Source organism: Amblyomma mixtum, chromosome 2, assembly GCF_055824585.1.
Source record: "Amblyomma mixtum isolate Tamu chromosome 2, ASM5582458v1, whole genome shotgun sequence".
NCBI classification, from domain to species: Eukaryota; Metazoa; Arthropoda; class Arachnida; order Ixodida; family Ixodidae; genus Amblyomma; species Amblyomma mixtum.
Genome location: NC_143013.1, coordinates 279,573,126 through 279,595,112, shown reverse-complemented (window position 1 = coordinate 279,595,112; position 21,987 = coordinate 279,573,126). Strand labels below are relative to the sequence as shown.

Sequence of the window (21,987 nt, the reverse complement as noted above, 5' to 3'; positions counted from 1 at the left end):
TCCCAGCGCCTTCAATTCCGAAACACCATTCGCTGTATCAGCGCTCCAACGCACCATCCAGTACTGCTGAGTGAGCGCAGGTTATACGTGCTCACTGTTGCATGTGTCGAAGAGGTGTTTGTTTTCTTTATATTTTAAATGTACAGTCGTTTTTCCTAACATTACACATTTCCAAGACGACTGTATTTCTGACTGACTCTTGTGGAGTCAAAAAATATTCTATTTAGGTCCGGTTTCGAAACCGGACCTTTATCAGACCTGAGTACTTTTCATCCTGTAATATATTGAATGCATGGTAAAAGATGAATATAATATAACAATCCCACTCAGTATAGGGAGAACGATTCGCCTCAGAGAGCACCAAGACGCCATTACTGTCCTTTTTCGTAGATTTTCTTCATCAATGGAGCCTCGCCGTTTACTGATTGAATGCCTTCTCACAACAGGCACAGTGATGTGTTTCTTGCAGAATGAAGTCACCGTAAAGTATTTTTTTCTGCGTTATGCAGCGAGAGCTGTTTCTAAGACAGTTTTAGCGTCGGCGCACAGGTCGCCCCATCCAGATTAGTCCACTTGGCACGAGATGGCGCTGCAGGTCTGCTTAACCACAGGTGGTGCTTCCAAAATCTCCGTCCTTTTAACCCGTGATCGCGCTGCGTCCATCTAGCACGCGAGGACGCTGTGGACAGTAACTAGCCGAGAGATGGCGCTGTTGAACCGTTCAGCATAGTGTGCCTCGTCGGATAGCACCAGGCATCCTAGTTCAACAGCTTGCAATAATAATATAGCTCAGAACATAGAAAGAAAAAAGTTTGAAATGGCAAAGAACCAGAAGGGGGTCAAAAGTTTAAAAATATAGGAAAATAAATAAAACAAACACTTTAATTTACAAGGCAAGGTGGCTCTATCCACAGCTCCGGTTCAAAAGGTAAGCCAATAAGATCTATCCAGCAGCCAATGGTCGATGTAAAAATTATTGGTGAATGGTCTGCAGGCTATGCAGCTTACCCAGCAAGGGTAAGAACTAGTGTTTTTTTTTTATGTGCAATGTTCCCCGGGGTGTTTGTGTGCCTCGTTGCGGCGTTCTCCGAAACAAACACTAGATAGCGCGCCGACAGAAGACAAAACAAAAAATAGGGCCGCCATTTACTGAATGAATGCGTGTGTACAAAGAAGAAGCCCTCGTCGTATCTCTCCGAGATCGAGCCCGAAGGAACAACGTCCACTGCAACCATAAAACGACGCCCCCTTCTTTACTCTCTGTTTTCGTCGCGGCCGTTATCGCAGCAGTCCCACATATTGAATAAAACGCGGCTGAAAAAGCCAAGAAAAAAACTTACCTAACAAAATAGCGAGATTCCGTCTGCGCGACCGAGCAGGCAAGCACGGACGCTCCAGAACTTACTGGAGGAAAAAAAAAATAAAGCGAAGTGGGGCAGGGGAGGGGGGCGGTAGTTTCGGTTGCATCTGTCCAGTACTAGTACCACTACTAAGCGCCGCACAAATTTATCGATGAACCATTCGTCCATTCGGTATGGGGCGTTGTGTTGCGGGCATTCCCCTCCTTGATAAACGCCGCCCTCCTTTCCGTGTTTAAGTCTGCCTTCGCCAAGCCGTACACAGTGCCGTGGAACAAGCGGGAGGCAATAAAAGTCGTTAACGATCAGTCACGTGATCGAAAGCGGCCGCCTCGAAAGCAGACGTCTCTGCTAGCCGACGGTGCTGCCAAGTCCGGGCAGTTCTTCTTGACAATGGCCTCTGTGGCCCCGTCCCCTCCCTTCCCCCTCCCTTTCCCCCTGCTTCCCACACAGCACTGTCTTATACAGTATCCTCTCTCCCATTGTTCTTAAGCAGTCCCTCGGGCCAGACTACGATGCTATGGTGCGATCGCGCTGGTTTTTGTTTTGTTTTTTTTTATTTTCTGTACGTTTGCTTACGGCTAGTCGTCTAGCTTTGTCGCCTTTTCTGTTTTGTTTTTTTATTCATTTTTTCTTCTCCCGTCGCCGTTTTCTCCGGAACGTTATCGCTCTCTTCGGTCCGTCCGTCCAGGCAGTGCCGCACATTGATCGCTTTCTTTTGTCTGTTTGCCTTTTTCTTCCCTTCGTGCCCCTCCTCTGTTTCGAACAGGTCTTCGCTCGAAACCTACAAGTCATGAAGAGCTCCAGCCCCTTCGGACCCGAGGGTACGACTCCGAGGTTTGTAGTCCAGTACCTATATACGTACGGCTTCTCTTTATCTTTCTCTCTACCTTCTTCATTCTCTGGCTTCATCTTTTTTGCTCCCTGTCACCTATTTTTCTCTCTTTCTCGCCTCTTCGTGCGTTCAAAGAAAAAAAAAAAGCAAGCCGCCAGCTTTTTCTTTTTTTTTTCTTTTACGCTTGCTTGATCACTGTTGAACTGTTATATAGCAAGGAAAATATTGGATCGTTTCTGACACGTGTTTCGCTCCATAGCCTTCAGAATTTTTCTTAAAGTGCAAAATGAGACTAAAACATGCAGGAGCCGGGCGCAAATGCTGCTCAGGGACTGTTACGCGTACTCATGGGGACGATTTATTGCTGCTCTCGCATATCTTCCGCATATCTTTTTTTTATGTGGGTGGCGCCTTGGGCTTGCGTGATTAATATCGGCAGTCATTCCTCCCTGCCTTCTATCTCTCACGGAGTTTATTAACATTTTTCGGCGATTTGCATGACGAAATTGGATCTACCCTTTCGGCGCCATCGCTCTTTTTGTGCTATCTATATTATTTTTTTAGTGCAGCATTCAAAGTAGACAGAAGACGGTGGTGCTATAAAAAAAGTTGGTGCATGTGGAATATACATTACTAACGTTTCTGCTTCTCTTTTTTGTTTCTTTTTTTAGCGCGTTTTGCGTTATCGTATGATGCATTCTAGAGAAAGCAAGAACGTGTCACCGATAAAAAAATATTAGGCGTGTAGACTTCATTAACTCTATACATAAACTACTCCTGCGCGTAATTTGTCTTATTGAGATAACTTCGATGCTGTTTAGCATAATTCGGTCACTTTCGCGCTTTAATTTAGTCATGCTCAAATACAGTTATTGTCTCCTCAAGTTGTTGCGAACTTTAAAGCTCATATTTCTCATTACACGCGCACACATATGAAGAAAGAAAGAAATAAATAAAGATAATGAATATTGTGAATCACTGTATACTCTAAACACGAATTAGCCTACATGGGACTAAATCTGTCCTCTAGCACACTCCCTTTTTTAAAAAGGAGCGCTTTAGAGGACAAGTTTAAAGTGTGGAGTTGCTATATCAGAAAACCCTCGCGTACGTACATTTCAAAAGCAATGAAAAAACCCCAAAAATTCCATGTTCAAAGCGCCATCAGGTTTAGAAGCGTGCAACTTGACTCGTTTTGACCCCTTGGGCTGGAGTGGGGAAACTCAAATCCCCCACGTCTGAAGAGAGTTTAAATTCGTGTATCGGTTCCTCCTTGCCACTTGCTTGAAATCGAGTACGCTGGCAAGTGAGTTTAAGTTCGAGTGCCCGTGAAAGTTATACACGGGAGAGAGCAGAAAAATGCCGCTCTTATGTTTCTGAGAAGTTTCTTCGAGCAAGTGATACGCGCACTAACAAAGCTCTAATAGCATTTTAACAGGAGCATGGGGAGCAAGGCTCGCACTTAACAGTTGCCACGCTAAACCTGCGCTAATGGAACTGCTCGGCCGAACTGCTTGTCTGTAGACATTCTAGAGGTTAGTTAAAAGAATTTAGTGTTCCTTGTCAGTTCTTCTACTCTTGTTCACGTTCGCGTCATACGGGAACATAATTCGCAATGCGCAGCAAACGCTTTTAGTCCGAACTTTAACAGAGCGAAGAGCGGTGTTACAGTCTTTAACATATTAAACGTCTGTTAAGTGTACAGTCGCGAGCAAAAAATATTAGCACAGATCACTGGCGATCATAATTGGGATATCTCACCACGCGGCACTGCGGTTCGCAGACCTGCCTAACCGTTTTCATGTTTGCAGCCTAGGGGGGACGGCAGGAAGTAAGCTTTATCAAGCGTGCACCGCCCGAGCGTTGAAGTGCCGACCCTAGGTGACTCTGCATGCGGCATTTATTTTGGCTCGGTTATAATGAGCAAAGATGGCTTCTTTTTATTACTGTTTTTTTACGTCCTCGATGGTCTGTCAAAAGGAACTCGCGGGAACAATAGATGATAGCGCTGCTTTTCGCCAGTAACTTTGCTGGTTCGTGGCAGTCCGCTAAACCCCCCTAATACTGTATAATGGGAACGGCCCGGCACTCTAGTTATCAGCCTCCTCGCCACCCGCAACGCCACGCGTTGTCATTCCGGATCTCTGATGTTCCGTCATGTGTGCTATTCTTTTTTACCCGCGACTGTACGAAGTAGGAATGTCCTGGCGTTAAAAACGGCTCTAAACGAGACGACAAGCAGGAAAGTAGACAGACCAGCGCCGGTTTTCTTGCACTTTCTACTCTGTCGTCTTGTCTCGCAGCTGCTTTTACACCATGAATAGTTAAGTCCGTCATTCTGTCTTGTATAAGGTTGGAACGTATTGAGAGACAACGTAAACTAATCCAAAGCACTCCCGCCTCCTAACGATGACTGACTGCAGGATAGTCGGTGCGGCATTGGCGTTTGAGAAACCTGCGCAGTCGTCATCACAGAAGACGTGGGCACAGGTGTTTGCGCGTTGTGGTTTCTGTGTTGCGCATGAATATATGGGCATTCTGGTTTCTGAGTCCACGTCTTCTGTGTCCGAGGGCTGCGCCAAATCTTCAAGCGTCAATGTCATCTCGAAGGAAGCGATGGGGGCTGGCAGCGCTCCGAGTCAAATACATGTGGCACTGTACGGAGTGATAGACTCGACTAATACGTTTTTAGCATAAAAAAAATAAATGCCACCATTTTGCTTTCAAAACTGTAACGCCTAGCTGGCTTGTATTTCAATGCACGTATGCAACACAAACGTAGCAATTTAGAAACTTGTGTCGTATTTGTCATCTGGAAAGTTGTGACAACTTCGTACCTTGAAACAAAAATAAAACAATCAAGAAATGGAATTTGCTTGTCTGTCGGCCATGTCAGCCTCGCCTCTTACATGTGCGTTTGGTGCATGTTCTTAGCGCATGCGCAAAAAGCCGCGATGGCTGATGCCTGTGCATGCTGACCACTCTGAAGCACGTCATTCTCAACACTTTCGTCCTCTGCGCATGCTCACTTGCCTGCAAGCACTGCACGTGTTGCCTGCCTTGCTTTTTGCTCGACTCGCTCGTCTTTGCATTCAGTTTTTATTCACTTCGTAGTCGGGTGTTTTGGTTTCTTTTGTAGTTGACCTTGATGGTGTCTGTTTTGTTTCAGATCTTACGTTAGGTAAGGATCGACGTCTTTGATTTCCTGTACGTCCTCTCCTCTTCTTTTTCTTCTCTCTCTCTCTCTCTTTCTATCTCTGTGACATGTGATGTGTTTGTGTGCACCGTCTGTGTACTTTCACTCACCCACTCGTTCACTCTACGTAGAAGGTAGTCACCTTTAGAGGTCGTAGATTAGAACACAAGTAACAGTAGAGTTTGTGCTTGGCAGATGCGCACGGAGCCGGGTTTTTCTGTTGCCGTACAATTCCGAACAAGCGCCCCCTGTTTCCCGCCTCTGGAAACCAGCTTTCACATATTTCTTTAAAGGCATGGTGCTGGCTCAGGATTATACAGCATACAAGCTCCGGAATGGCGCTACTGTCATGCACAAGTATTCGAAGAATTGTGGCGGTGACATGAAAGCGTTATGCCGACTTACCATTGCTAATCAATGCGTTATCAGAGACGTCGCATAAATGAACCAGCACCTCTGGGAGAGATGGGGGGTGGGGGGGAGTCGCATTCTCTTATTACTACATAGAAGCATGGTATCATCACCCTTAATCATTATCTTCTGAAGGTCAGTGATGAGATGCCGAAAAGAACTGATGTCGCCGATAACGCACTGATCGAAGCAGATAAGACGGCTATGCCCTGTCACCTCTACAAAAGTGCCTCCCCTCCCCCACTTTCTACTGGCCCAACGTGCAAGTGAATGTCCCTAGTGGAGCGAAGCAACAAGTGGAAATGCTGCACAAGGTTCGAAGTAGTGCGCCCAGATCCATACCATCGACGGAATTTACCTTATGCTCGCCTTGGAGCGAGAGAAGAGGGTTGTAGAGACGCAAACAGGTTCTTAGAGGTAGATAAAAAATTCTTGCTTCATGTTCCTGCTGCCGTGACTACATTTCAGTAGGAGCGAAATTTAAAAGTAGCATCTGTCACATGCCGCCAACGTCGCTTCGTTATGCATTACTATGCAGCGCATTATAAATTCTGTGTACAGTTTAGGATGTGAGCCTCCAGGGTTTGTTATTAGTGTCTTTACTCACATATTTTACGACAACTGTGCGGGGCTATTATAAGAGTTTGTCAGATCACGGCGTACGCCTGTTCCGGCGAATCTTACGTGGTGTTCTAGCGACCGCAGATGCAAACAGCAATCGCAGTATGAGAGCTACTGACGCTTCGAGGAGCACGTAGGGTCCTTGAGTCGTAAGCAAAATATGTATGTAGTAGATTTTGATCGTTTCAGCGTAAAATAAACAATGTTATTCCCTAGTTTCCATACTTTCAGTGAGTCTGTAATTTTTCTTTTCAGTCAAAGGAATATAAAACATGGCTATGTATGCAGTGACAATTGCACTGACGTGGTATATATGCATGTTGAGCCCCAGGAAAACACATTGTTTATATTCCTGTGAATCGCTTCAGATATGGCCATTATGGTTCTTTTTTGGTGAAACGCAACTTTCTTATCAACGAGAAGGTGTTGTCAACACTTTCAGTTGACTAACAGCACTGAAGATCATTTTTTACTGACCATGCACAGTGTGGCAACATGTTATTTTTTTTTTCTATAATGCATGAATGTTATGTCCCGGAGAGTACGGCGACCATTGCAATGGCGCAATGCGGGAAGCCAACCACTGCAAAAGATCGCAAACATTTATTTTACCTGAATTGTCCATCGATGAGTTAATTGATTTCACAGAGCTGCCGGTCGGCAATACCCCTGGTTATTCATGTGCGATAATGATTCTTCTCGTATAAGACGTGGGTTTTAGTGCAGCACCTATTGTTTCCTTCAGTCCGCTCGCCTAAGGAGCTTTAGGGTGCGAGAGGAAACGTGTCGTTAAAACGTTTCGGCGTATTTGTTGTGAAAGGTGTTATCAGGGTGTACTGTCATTGTGCTTGTATCGTCGCTTTAATATATTGTAAACATTACTTTTTCAATAATCCCAGAGAGTTCAGCGCTGCTGAGTGGTGTTTGAGTGTTCGAACGCATAAGCACTCTCAGTGTTGTGAGAATAATGCATACAGAAAACTGCTCCAAGCGCGTTTTCTTTATTTTCTCAAGGCTACTTGCCATAGCTTAGTCCTACTAGTTAAATAGGCCCTGAACCATCGTTTGAGCATAGCACTCAATTTGTGAGTTACGTCAGCGTGCATCTCAACAAAGACACAGTGTTTTAATTATGTGACGTGTCACATCAGGGCCCGTAACTCAACATGGCACGTCATGCTATTCCACGGAAAGCTGAACACGCGGACGCGTCGTCTTTATGGGAGACCAACCTGTTATCGAAAACAAGGGCATATTGGAGGTTGCTGAAGTGTGACAAAACAGCTCAAAACGTCACGTTTGCTTGCTAAAGGTAAGGTAAAGTGAACAACATCGGCGCAAACGCTGAACTGAGGTTTAGTAGAACATGTTTTTTGCCGTTGAGTGCACAGGCGTATGACTTTCTGAGATTTAGCAGGCCTTCAGTGTTCACACATTAACCGGAAATCGCTACGGTACCACACAGGCTCCTGAAGTCTTCTCCTCGCCTCATTTTTATGCTACTTCGAACCTCTTTACAATCCTTCTTTGAAGACTTACGCTGTGTAATTCGAAACAAGAAGCCGCCATTGGCGGTTTTACGAGTACATCAGGAGACAGTATTTGCGGGCGTACATAAAAACATATATAGAAGGAGAAGAGTACTAAAACGACGCAGCACATCGCTGCTTGAAAAGTGGGCCAGTTATAGCGTGCATCGCACGGAATTTTCGGGGCCTGATTATACTTAAGACTAAAGACGTTAGCCCTAAACTTAGTCTTAAGTTAGTCTTAAGACTTAAACTGAAGACGTTATAATGGACACGATTAAAAGTAAAAACTTATTTTGATAAAGTTTTTCAGAGGCCCTTCAGTGTCTTATACCAAGGCATTTTAACCATAGTTCTTTGTAATAGGCTGGAGACCCACACAGGTGCCCTTGTGTCATACAGTCATGCTCAGTACGACCTGCAACACCGAAAATGTGGTCGGTTCTCACGTCGCAAAACAATGCGAGCTCTGCCTTGCTGAATGGTTATGAATTTAGCTTGAGCCCCATTGATTAGTTTTCTGCATACTCCCTACCTGTTCGGTGCTGTGTTAATGTGATGGCACGAAAAGCCTCATCGGCAATAAAAGAAAAAGTGGCGTTGACCATAAACTCCCATTTGCCGCACGCACTTCTTGTCACTTCTGGTAAAGGCATCAACAGCTTCTAATTCTATCGCATTGCCAACACATGATGTAAAAAGGTATCCTTGGGAATTTTTTCCCGGGAAATCAAAATGCGATCATGCGCGGTACGCTCGTGGCCAACGTGTTGCAGGTTCTGTTGAGCGCGACTGTATGTGATATGGTTCGTGATTGGCTGCGGCCTGTCTTGCGTACCGACCGCTCTCTCATGTATGTTCTGGTTGAACGTGGTAACCAACCAGACTAACTTAGACGTCGGTCATTCACAGATTCCCTTTTAATTACGCATAAACAGGAGCACCTCTTCGAATCTGGCCCAAGTTTATTTTTTGATCGCCATTGCGCGGTAGCGTTCAGTATGAAAAGGAACGCCTCGGAATCAGTTGTCAGTGATAGATACTGTTTGAATCTACATGATGGAAGCTCACTTGTGTGTTACACTGAATAGTTTTTCTTTAAAAGAATAAGCCCTGTTACACTTGTACAGTTCAGCGCGGCATTAGCGGAAGCATCGGATCCTGAAGGCAGACAACTTTCATATTGGGCAGCGCTATAGATTCGTTATTCTGTGGAGTACAGCTCCACCCTGCATACTCCTTAGACCATCGTTAGACCTAAGGTGCATTAATTTCAAACTACAAGTCTTTTTTTTTGTTTTATTGTTTTAGTTTTGCAAAACCTAAATGGAAATTAGAGAATACCCCAATGTGAAGCGGATTAAAATCGGGGAGTAATTTTTTACCTTTTAGCATCAACCCAAGTGCAGCCAGGCAGCTAGAAAGAAAAGTTACGAAAATTTCTCATAATCTCAAAAAAGTCTGAGAAGACCGTGCAGTGACTGATCCCTTTGTTGCCATTTAGGTTCGTTTGAACGGATTCTAATCTATTTCAATGAAAGTTCAGGCTTTTCTTGAGGGCTTTATTATTTGAGTTTTGGTTGTTATAAAGAGCTGCCGAACGGTGTCAAATTGAAGTCTACGGCAGTTACTGCGTTCAGAACATAGCGTAATCTATGCGTACCAAGTCGGCCCTTGAATTCGCAAGCTCAGCATGTTTTAGACGTCCTGATGAGTCGGAAAAGAGAGGGTCGAAGGAGAAGCGCCGCGTGGCGATAGGAGGCGCTGCAGTAGCAGAGCGGCGCAGCCTGACTTTGTGCTGCCAACCCAGGACGACGTCAATGTCCTTCGTGCGGAAAAACAGCGTCAATGCCTCCGAGAATGACGTCGGTTCTCCGCCGCCACCACACGAGGCGTCGGACCTTGGACCCCTCAGCAATGTCAGGTGAGGGGAGCAGACGCGCCTTTTTCGAACCACATTTCTCTGTGCCTGCCTGCTTGCCTCTTTTGCCTCACTGCCGTAAAATAATAATTGAATTTTTGTTGAATTTTCAGCTTATACTTCTTTTTGGTACACCTATATCCTGTTCAGGGGATATTTAATCTATACCTCACATTGCTGGCTTAGCTTTAAGGCGGCTGTACACCAGTCATTTTCAGTTTGTGGAATGGGAGTTTGGCGAAGAGATTTAATTCATTTGCTTCTGTGCCAGATTTAATAGTGAACTGTGTACTCTGCAAGCACAGAATCGAGCTGTGATGAAATTCTGTTGTTTTTTTTGCGAGTATGGCGGTTCATGTACTTTCGACTACAGTACAACATATAGATAAATTTACGCAAGGAAAGTTAGTTATTACGTTATTATTGGTTATTCTACAAGTTCACTAACGTATTACAGGAAGTAGTTTAGTATGTAATGTTTGTTGAATGGCAAGTAAATAACTGATCAGTGGTTGCTTATTTAGTTAACTAGCTAAGTAGCTATCTGTTTAATGGTGTAGAAGCAAGCGAGATGAGGAGATCCTGTACTTAAAACGAAATATTCGATGTGTGTGTGTTTTTTAATGCTAAGACATGGTCGTCGTTTGAAAACTCCTTGTAACTTTCTTAAATATTTTGCGTCTTTTGAAAACTCGGAAATGAGTGAAGAGTTTCACACGGCCGTTCACTCCCAGAAGCAAGCGGAGGAAAAAGTGTGTTTTCTTCGCAAAACTGCGAGAAATGATTTCGCCTTTGACCCGTTACCAGAAAATGAAGGATTTCCTGTGATCAGGGATCTAAAGTCCCTCTTTGTGGGTTGTGGTATTTGAAGTCTCTCGTAGTGCGAGAATAGAGCCTTGTTGGTTGTGCGTCATGGTGAAACGCGCTAAACTTTTTACAAACAGAAACGCAACGAAAACACAACTAGGCCCAATTCTCGTTCCGTTTCTGTCTCTAAAAAGTTTAGCGCGTTTCACCGTGAAAACCTCTCTCCTTGCGGCACATGTTGCGTGTGGTTTCGGTATGTGTAACCAGTAACAACGTGGTAAATACCCCGTCAGAGACATTCTTGACGTATGCGCGATTTTCTTTTCTTTTATTTTGCAAGAGTCACTAATACTAAAAGAACTGAGAGGCCTCTCAGCTCTCAAGACCGTTTTTTCGTTTCAGCCAGTGAAAAATCACGTCACGAGCTAGAGTAACTATATGCGTAGGTAGTCATTATAGACCCGTTCAGAAGCGTAAAAACTTCAAAACGTGTGTCTTCCAAGCTCGTAAAGCATCTAGGGTGTGACGACGTATCCTGAGGCGAGGTATCCTATTACTTGTGTTCTCACCGCTTCGTACCAGAGGTTGTCGGTTATAACAAATCTCGCTCTCACCTCAACTTACATTGCCGGCATGCACTGGCCTTTAAATGAATTACTGAAAATAAGCAGCGCAAAATGCAACAACGTCGCAGCACGTGAAACAGTGCTTTAACTGCGGACAACACGGACAAGCACGTGTTGAACCGTTGGCGTCAGAATTGATTCCATGCACCCGTCTTAGCTGCATCGTACGGAGAGGTGAGATTTCATTCCCTTTCACTCACTTTCATTCACTCGCGTAAAGTGGCAGCTGAATTTTAATTTCTGTTTTCTGTTTCCTTTCTCAAGAACAAAGCATCCGCATCCCTGCTCAGCCAAGATAAAAATGGCCGAGTGCAGTCTTTTATTATCGAGATCAACAAGCAAAAACAAAGGAACTAATCCAAGTGTTGCGTTTGGAGTCCTGTTAAATGGACCATATACAGCTGGCGACAGAGTACATGATGGCCGTTTTGCACAATCGAGACAATAGAAGAGGTGCAGCTGTCCAGTAGTTAACCAACCCTCGAGACCTATTATACACTTGTGCGTCTAAAGCCTGCTCACTCAGCCCTCTCTGCGCGAGCCTCTCTGACAGAAGCAGTAGCGAGCTGCTTCGAGTTGAGGGAATTACGAATTCGCCCCAAAGCTGTTGCGCTTTTAACTTTGCCTCATTAATTCAGTGCAGCGATGAAGAAGACAGACCTGACGCCAGCCGATCAGGATCTGAGTTCGCGGACGTTTCTGAGTAACACAACGAAATGTGATTGGCCGACGGTGATTGGCTAGAGCTAGCACATCGGCCAGTGACGTGCCGTCTTGATACGCAGACCATTCTGCGAACTCAGCCCCTGATTGTCTGTTGTCATTTCCTCAGCTTCAACAATGCTGCACAGTTTTAGGGAGGCGGGGTGTAAGAGCGAAACGCTGTCCCTCCCGCAATTGATCTGCTGCAATCCCGTCCCATGCGGGCGCGCTGAGGGCCCTCGCGCACTCGGCGTAAGAGGCAGCTCGTCGCTTGCTCCGTCGGTGATGAATTCTTTAACATATGGAGTCGGGCGTTACTGGGCACTTAAGCGTTGCGAAACGCTAAAAGCACAAATATCATGCTAGGCTTTGTCCTTTGCGGAATAATTGTTCTGTGTGAGCGTGAGTGTGTGTGTGTGTTTTTCCTTCAGTCCAAGTTTCAATCTGGCATGTAAAACATTGCTGGATGGCGCAAAGATGAGGTATTACCAGGGCAATACGGGCTCTTTACTTCTGTTTTTCTATTTTTTGTTATTTTTGTTTCTTCTTACTTTTTTTGCGAGCCAGTATATAAATTTTAATCGCGGTCATACGCTTGTTTTGGGGACACAGCATTCACACTCTACAACTTTTACTATGTCTTCGCTTAGTTCGGGTACGAATTTTACCATTGAAAAAACAGAGCATAACTGTTCTGTGTGCAGTTCGGCTGTGAAGCTGTTTCGAGGAGGTACCTTGGGTTAGGTGATTATCGGGAAAAGTGTTACTGGACATCAGCCAGCGTCATTTTCACGAGAAACAAAAACTGCTTAACGGATGTTCTATACTCACGTGATAGCTTTCGTGAGCACCAACATGCAAGTTTACTACGCACGGAAGGCCGACCCACAGCGGTCAATTATTACTGCTCGCTCATCGTTAATTACTTGTACTACTAATAATGTGTGAAAGGGTAAATATAATGACATTGTTCTTCAATGAAAGCGTTTCTTTCTTTCATTTCTTAGGCAGATCAAAAATGCTTGCCTCTTCGCAGTCTGGTCGCTGTATCATTCAGTAATAATTGCTCGGGTCGCAATACTCGCTAATAGTTCCTCGAGATGACGGTGAGATACTGGTTCCCTCACACATTTTAGTGCTAGAAAGTTCGGAGATATGATAAATATTTCGAAAATAAAAATGTTGTCAGCTCCACAGATATATTGAAACGAAATAACACCTCGTTTACTCGAGATGAACTAATATTTTCGGCAGTCCTATTTCGGTATCCCGATATCCCGCTCGTAAGGGGTGTTCATCTTTGGTTTCGAAACTGAGTGAATTAAACCGTGCCCAGGGAAATGTTACACAATCAGTGGGACAAATTGTTCGGAATACTGCACCTATTACCCAGCAGCTGGTGTCTCGAAACGCGAGCTCTTTTCTTTTTTTCACTTTTATGCCAGCACTTCTTCTTGAAGTACCAACGCGCGGATCGAGCAGCAACTCCCTTAATCGTTGCCGTCTTAGTAACTCTTCCTGTCTCGTTCCGACGCTAACAACTTAATCTTAGTAGATTTGCATAGTAAATTTCAAGGAGCCCCAAAAACCAAACGTGTAGTTTCTGGTCTGGGGTGTCTTTCTCTCACCGGGATCTTTGCCCTTCCTGTTAATCTTTTCACGCAAGACCAGCGCTTGCTTGCTTCCTCACTGAAGAACTGCGCGGATTATGCAGCAGCCAGTAATTACGTTCCGTACGAAACAAAAAACGAAGAAAAGTGAGATGAATGTTGCGCTTGAACGAGCACGAACCTGATAGCTTGTTTTCTTTTTTGTTGATCCTTTTATGGTGCGAATAATGTATTATTTTAATAGTCGGGCTGTCTATCTTGGAAAAAGCCTCTCAGGGGACCCCTGCTTTTTCCTCCACGTTGCCCAATCTACACCGGGGTCAAACGTAACGCTTTAAAATGTTCTATTTCTCAACCAGGTGAGCACCTGCTTTATGGCTTAACAAAGAAATGGTTGCTTAAACACCAGGATTTTTTTTCTGTGTGCTTCTGTATGTGGCGTTGGAAGCAATCGAAACGGTGGACGCTTTATCACAGCGCACTTTCATCGAAAATACTGCCTTCGATTTTCGAAGTGACTACCTCCGTATGGCTCACACCTACCGTGAAAACTTGCCCCGAAAACATCTGGTTATGGCGTGTGTGGCAGCACAGGTGGACAGCGTTGCTACAATTATTAGGGGCACTTAAATAGCTCCTTGCTTTGCAACTCATTAGATTAACATATGCTGCGTAAGTTCCGAGTTTTAAGCAACTCCGTGTTTGGTTTAGATGAGAATTCAGAGTGAGGACAGGGACATCTGTTGGTCCCGGAGAAAAGCTGCCTCGACAATAAAGTGAATTAAACTTGCGCTAGTACAGTAGTATTAACCGGAATAAAAACTATGGGGACGCTGAAGTCACCTTAAGAGTGTAATGCGTTCGATATAGATTCCACATTTTCACTGCTTCTGTTGCAACTTAGTTTCTTTGAAACTGTCGGTCCATCAACTACCATATTGGAAAGCTAACTTCAGTAGGAGGTATCCGCTGTGCTGTGACGGTGCCGAAATCTGCATATATTATATTTCGTGACACTGGAGGGCGCCGAGTTGTTCCTGACGTGAACTCCAATGTTATCTAGGTTGCAACCCGGTGGACAGGTTATTGCATTACAAGGTGACGTAACCTCCTTTGATCAGTCACGGTGGTCAGTCAGGGTAGGTTAGGATGATATCACAAGGTAAAGTTACCTCCTTCGATCAATCAGTGAATTTCGTTACACACGTCGCCATTTTTGCTGAGTATGTACTCTAATGCTACTGTATTAAAATAGCTATCAAGGCCAATTAAGCTGCATTAATAGCTGCAATAGCTGACGTGGAATGATGCGTAGTTGCTCTCGCTGAGCTTAAACACGGCATAGTAGTCACCAATGTTCGTTTTTAGTTATTGTCTAGTCCATCACGGTTCCCTCTATTTGTAGGAGAGTGCGTGAGTGTGTAGACCATGTGTAAAACAACTCGCTCTCCACAGGTTCGCGGTGTTCGGACTGGGCTCCAGCGCGTACCCCAACTTCTGTGCGTATGGCAAGTACGTCGACAAGATCCTCGGAGACCTGGGAGGGGAGCGCATCTGCAAACTGGCCACCGGCGACGAACTGCGCGGACAAGAGCAGTCCTTCCGGTCGTGGGCCAAGACCGTGTTCGAGGTACACCCGCCGTCAATACGAGTCTGGCCTCAGCAGTGTTCATTCTGCGTGTCGGTATTCTTCCACAGGTATTAAGATGCCTATTAAAGATGACATCTTCTTCGGGCGAAACGAATAAAGTGTCACTGTCAGTGTCCTCGTAGTATCTAGTTACTGAGAACACCCTCCAAGATAAAATGCTATCAAGTAGCGCATGAGCCATAAGCAGCATGCTAAGCTCTCGAAATGCATCATCCGTCGCCATTAAAATTCAGCAAATTAGAGCTAATTGGTTCATTATGCTATTTGGGAATGCATTGAGTGTGACAGAGACGGCAAAAGCAGACGCTACATGCATTCCTAAACAGCACATGTCGTTGTGTTATAGAGATTTAGCCTGGAGTGGGTGACTCTAGTTTAAGAGGGAAGATGATCAATATATCTATTGTTGTCACTTCCTTGCTTCAAGGCATAAAAGTGCCTGAAGTTTTCTTGCATCTTTTCTCGTTCTTTTGGAGGTTTTTAGTAGTAAGTGCAACCTGTTGACATTGTCTGCACGTACATACGCTGCGGCATAGCTTGCACAAGTGCGATATTTTGAATCGGCATTTTCAATTTTTTTTTTACCTCACAATCTTGCGTTATCTAGTTATCTCTGGATGCGCGTGATAATTAGTCGCCAGCCAAACTGAGATATGTCCATTCATGCAGACAGCGAGTTGCCAGCGCGAGGCGACTAGCACCTCACCAAAAAAGGAATACACATCGATCCTGGAAGAGGAACGGTTCTGAATATATCTTTGTGGCACAGTTCCTTGGAACAAAGCTTCCAAGCCCTCACACCATTCATAACCATTCATAACGCTTTTATATAAGTCTGTCGCCCTGGCATTACATGCGGAGCTCCTTTTTATGGCCATAAAGGGACTCCTACGTGTCCTCAAGGAAGTGCGCCGTTAGTTTCCCTACGTGATTCCCTAAAGGGAGCGTTTAGGGAAGATCCGGCTGCGCGGCACGTCTCGCTGTCCGGAGAGGATAAGCCATCAAGGTTTCTTTTTTTTTCGTGGAGCTAAGAAAACCCTTAATTGCGTTGGCCTGTCTTGAACCGTTATGGCTATAGGGTACATTGACTTCTGTGGGCCTCCGTGTTTCCGGGTTAACGGGGGTTTGCGGCAGTAACCGCACGAGAGACGCGGTTAGATAGGCACGTAAGTTGTATTTAACTTTATCTATATACGCACGGAAAGTGTGGTACGACCGATCACATATCACTGTAATACGCAAACATCGCCGCACCGCATTATTTACATAGCGTGCAGGATGTTAGTCCTGGTTATTTACCATCAGTGACTAAATTCCCCACGATGCACACGCTTCAAGAGAAGCCGATAGCTCTGCTATTAACGGGTTAGCTCCAGACCACACTTGTGAAGCGTGGTTTCATGCGTCAGGCTCATGCGCTCACGATGCGTAGTGGTTAAATGAGGTGATCGATTAAAAAAATGATAGGGTTTTAGCGAAGTTAAACCGAGTAGACATGCGAAAGCATGTGTTTCGCCTGGTCGGCTAAACCGCTGGGTCGAACTGGTTGGAAATTAATAAAGATGGCAATGTGTAATGCACAGCGTGAGAGTGTGTTGCAGTGTAACACGGGGCGGATCGGCATATTTCATGCAATAAAGAAAAAAAAATGGCTGAGGCTTAACTTGGTTAAGCCTGGAGAATGCGAAGCATCATCGTGTCGCGTAATTTGGAGGCGCACAACCACAGCGACGGCGCGAGGTGGGCCCCCGTTTCTCCACTGTCGTGACGTCATCGTGTCACGTGGTGTGACGTCATGTATCACGTGATTTGGAGGCGCACAACCACAGCGACGGCGCGAGGTGGGCCCCCGTTTCTCCACTGTCGTGACGTCATCGTGTCACGTGGTGTGACGTCATGTATCACGTGATTTGGAAGCGCACAACCACAGCGACGGCGCGAGGTGGGCCCCCGTTTCTCTACTGTCGTGACGTCATCGTGTCACGTGGTGTGACGTCATGTATCACGTGATTTGGAGGCGCATAACCAAGGTGAAGGGCTGAAGTGGTAGCTAAAGTAGTATGCTTCGCATAAAACACCTGCGGCGATAGCATAGCGCTCTCGTGCAGTGGTCAGCTAAGCCAGTCTGTTCGCGCTGCATGTATAGTGTCGGTCAATACACGTAGTACACTTACTTAGGGTAGAACATACGTACTTATTATACGGTGAAGCGTTAACAAGGCTTGCGTGATGGGGTGGGTCGTTTGGCTTGAAAAATAAATAAATGAAGAAATAAATAAAACAACGTATACGAAGACGCCAGAATGGCGTAAGCGAGAAACAAGAACGTGAGCTGTCACAGCTGGTGTATATCAGTGTGACATCAGCGACTGTCATCCTTCGCATTGCGTGCACAACAGTGCGCAGAGAGTGTTTCGTGCTTACGGGTTGTTTACTCGCTCTCGCAGCAAGCGTGCGACGTGTTCTGCGTGGGCGACGACATTGGGCCGATCGAGATGACGCCCTCGATGGAGGAGAACATCGCCTGGTCGCCGGACAAAGTGCGCCTTTTCCAGAAGGCCGTCGACAAGAACCCGCCGCTGGGCTTCGGTGAGGAGCACGCGCTGAGCGTTGTTCACCTTCTTTTATTGGAGCCGTGTTTTGCTGTGTTTTAGTCTCTCTTGTAGGTTATCCACGCGCTTTTAAACAGAGATGCGCACCAACTGGCCCATCAGTCGATTCAATTCTTGCAGTCAGTTGTTGTCAGTACTGATGCCGAAAAGTGGTCGCACCTCAGGAAGTATAGCTTGTTTGTTTTATTTTATTGGCTACAAAAGATACTCTTCTACAAAACAATAAAAAACGAACGCCTTTTTTTACCAAATTATAGCAGGGATTGTGCTCAGCGTTCTATGGTTCTATGTGTACGGTTTCGATTTCTGGACATCAACTCCCTCGTTTTTTAAGTAGTGTTACAAATGTTTCTAGCGCTACTTTCTCCAGCCTACTACTCCTAGAAGGAGGGGGACATAGTCGTGATGTGGGCCGATTTTTCACTTTTGAGGTTCCTCCTTCCTTTTTTCTTCATGCAGTTATACAATTTTTTCTAGCCTGTTTTACGTATTTTTGTCGTAATAAGTGCGCTCTGCCTGTTGGAAGTGCTTTGGTTTGAGTACATCTATGGCGATCCTGCATTACGGTACCTGTTACGCTATTCATTTCAATGAAAACAACTTCACCCGATCTGATGTATGAAGCGTGTGTTGGTGCGTTTGGACGACGACAACGTACATCAACAATACCTTGAGCTCATAGTTCGTGCTGTAATGACTCGAACCGCCGAGTGCAACAGCCACAAAAGGCTGTCTGGTTGGATGTCCCAGAAATGGTGGGCATTTGTAATCCTATTTTTTCATCAATCCTAGTTCTAGCCGCAGAACACGCTTGTGTATTTGTGTGTATTCACACATCCACGCGAGCGTTCATGCACAATGCATGAAGTATGTGTGTATAAGACGTGAAAAGTATCCAGGCCGCAGGATGTGCTCCTAAACAGATAGATATTCGCGCACTTACGGAGCCGATGACGCTACCAAGCTCGTCGTCCTCGGGGGAGAGCATGATGCTGCTTTCCAGCCTCCGAAAGCTTTGAGCTTCGGATATGTTGTCAATACCTCAAAGCAAGGTTCGAAAGCACACCCTGTGTAGCCTTTGGACTTTTGATTAACCCTGCACATGCGTACGCATGTCTTTCTTTTGTTACATCTTAAATGCTTGTCGCAGGCCTGTCCAAGGGTTCCAGTCGAAGAGTTGTCGCGAGCAGACTGGTGTCCAGGAAGGTACTGCAGTGGGACAAGGAAGATGACAAGTGGGTTCTTTCTCTTCCCCAATCTTACATTTTCGGGATTTTCTAAATACTTATATTCATTTTTTTCTAATCGCTGGATACGCTAACACTGTCCACAATTTCTTCTACGCGGAAAAAAAAGTCGGCATAGACACTTCAGACTGATTACGTACGCCCACCTGCTCATATTGTGAACGCAGTCTCCGCGGGCTGCGGCATGACGGTAACCCACGCAGCTGGCAATTCTACCTCTGCATGGCTGTACGTAGCCGCCGCCGCGACTCCGCCGCATCTCCTCTGATCTGCCCGTTAATTTAGTCAAGGCAGTCACCGCCATACCACTGCCCGTGCTCCGCCTTAAGAGCATGACACGATAGCTAATGGGTTAATGCCCATATATGAAGAATTGCTCTTTCTCTACTTAGCATTCATAGATCCCTGGGAATCCTCATACCACTCCTGGCGCAGTGGTGCAGCGGTTATGCAATGCGCCACTACTCTGGGATAGCAGATGCTGCCACCGGTGGGACTTGTGCGATCCAGGTTGTCCCGAGCAACCTTGCGCGACCGATCATTAATATAACCGCTGCCTGCCAGGTTGCATGAGGATGCCATCTTTTATGTGTACCAACGAGTACAATCACACACAGACACTAAAAGACATACAGACGGGATTCCGCTCAATGAGTCAAGCAAGGCCTACGCCTTAAAAACTAAAGGTTAATTGTGCATTTATTTTTAGTGTCATTTTTTTACCAGCAAAATTGCAAGCTGGCAAGTGTCACTTTTAAGTTCTCTTTATTATTACCCCTGTCTCTGCCACGGCTTTGTTCATCATTTTATTTTTCGTTTCGCACTCAGGCGGACCATCATGGTTGTGCTGGAAGGCAGTGGCGACAGCGACCTCAAGTATGCGCCTGGCGACCACATTGGCATCTACGCGGTGAACAGGGACGATATCGTCAACGGCATCGTGGATCGGCTGGCGCCCGGATCGGCGGACCCGGACGCCGTCTTCAGGGTCCAGTACCGCGACATCGTCCAGAATCCCATCACCGGTGAGCGCGGTGCTTTGAACACGCTGCACGTAGGAACGATACGCGGCACGATATCCCTTAGTAAAGGGACCGGATTTTGCTATGCTATAAGGATGGCGTATCCGGAAGTGCCTCGGGGGGAACATTTGCCGACTAACCACTGTGGCGCTAATCCCGCCGTTGCATAAACACCACCACCACTGCTACCGCTGCTTCCAGAATTGCTCAGCTGGGCTCACTGCAGACTCGGGCTTCTCTAAACATCGAGGCTCGTAAGGTATATTTCAAGCGCGAACAACCTAGCAGATGTTACCTGTGTCTAATTTTAGTTCTAATGCACTATTGGCCTCCTAACCTGGAAAATACCCATGTGTGATGAAGCCTCTGAGGTTAGTCACGTGATGCGGTAAATGGCGAGAAATAAACGAGATTTTGAATGAGGGTGACCTTGGCCAACCTGGAGAAATAAAAAGTATTACTGCGGCTGAGTTTCGAACAGATTAGCAGATCAGCTTCACTGGCCAGTGTACAAGAGCACTATGCGATCGCCGCAGCCGATCACGCCTTGTGGTAAACTGCAACAAACTCTACAGCTGTGCATTGTACGTCGTCGTCTTCATCATCTTCCATCTGTGCGCAAGTCACGAAAGGAAAGGAAGCGCTCTTTCAATCACGCTTTCAGGTACGTGACGTCGGTGTGCACTTGCAAAAACCTGATATCGCAGAATATTTCGTTGTTAGCAATGCTCAACCGCCAGCATTTTTTTCCTAAACTAACCGTGTAACCACACTTAACACCCGCTTCAGCCTTCAAGACTGAGCTACAAGATCAAACATTAAAGGTGCAGTGAAGAGGAATCTGAACTCCTTTGTTTGCCGCGGGAACTCGATCTACACGTTCCGAGCATTCTTAGAAACTTCGACTTATTGCCTTGTGTGGCCGATTTCCCTAATTAAATCGGATTAACGTCCAGCTCCCGCCTTTTTTTTTAATTCTCCCCGTACGGTGGGCGGAGTCGACCAACGCGTGGAGTGCCTTTCAGCCAGATCTGTGGAGGCTTTGCTTTCGCTTTATTTTGTTTTTTTAGGTTTCCGTGAATAAATAGTTTCATTCGCAGATAATATAGCCGCAAAATAAGCCCGCAGAAATAGAAATACGCGCCGACTATTTGCTACTACGGGTTACTACGTATTACTCCGCCGATCACAGAGCGGCAAGCCTCCACGGAGCTGGCTGAAAGGCACTCCGTGCATTTGTCTATTCCGCCTACCGTACGGGGAGAATTTTAAAAAAAAGCGGGAGCCGGACGTTAATCCGATTTAATTAGGGAAATCCGCCACACAGGGCAATAAATGGAAGTTTCCAAGAATGCTCGGAACGTGTAGATTGAGTTCCCGCGGCAAAAAGACGAGTTAAGATTCCTCTTCACTGCACCTTTAAGAGTCTGGCTGTGAGTAGTACCTAGCCTGGTGATTTGCCCGGAGTCTCTCCAAACTCACACTCTACTATTGCGCTCTGTAGGACATAGAGCGCACTAGCATCCGCCGGAAGCGATTCTTATGTTGAATTTGGTCGCCATTCAGCCTCGCGTGGCCTACGATGGAGACAGCTCCTACGCTACTCAGAACAACTTGTGTGGTTTTCTCTTACTTGTGGCGTATTCAAGTTGGTGCTCCGGAGCAGTTCCCCGAATCCGCGAAGAAGCAAGATGTCCGTCCGTCGTGGTCCAATCGGCACTCAAAATTTCAATCCAAATCATCCATTGAAACTGCTGTTCGGTTTCACAGAGCAAGAAAAACTTGCTCCGGATTGCTCATTGGAATAGCCATTAATTTTGTCAGCAGCGCGACTCGCTA

General features: G+C 45.8%; 1 protein-coding gene across 4 annotated transcripts in view; it reads left to right on the top strand.

Moving 5' to 3' along the window:
- The window catches only part of Nos (Nitric oxide synthase), a 317,570-nt gene that overhangs the window by 280,358 nt on the left and 15,225 nt on the right, over positions 1–21,987 (top strand). For 3 of the 4 annotated variants that reach the window (XM_089574123.1, XM_089574125.1, XM_089574126.1), the window contains exons 14-20: positions 2,128–2,195; positions 5,363–5,374; positions 9,761–9,874; positions 15,072–15,246; positions 17,715–17,856; positions 19,030–19,114; positions 19,955–20,151. In XM_089574123.1, the coding sequence (XP_089430249.1) occupies positions 2,128–2,195; positions 5,363–5,374; positions 9,761–9,874; positions 15,072–15,246; positions 17,715–17,856; positions 19,030–19,114; positions 19,955–20,151 (793 nt within the window). The remainder of the gene's footprint in view (positions 1–2,127; positions 2,196–5,362; positions 5,375–9,760; positions 9,875–15,071; positions 15,247–17,714; positions 17,857–19,029; positions 19,115–19,954; positions 20,152–21,987) is intronic. The other variant, XM_089574124.1, reaches the window with a different exon arrangement.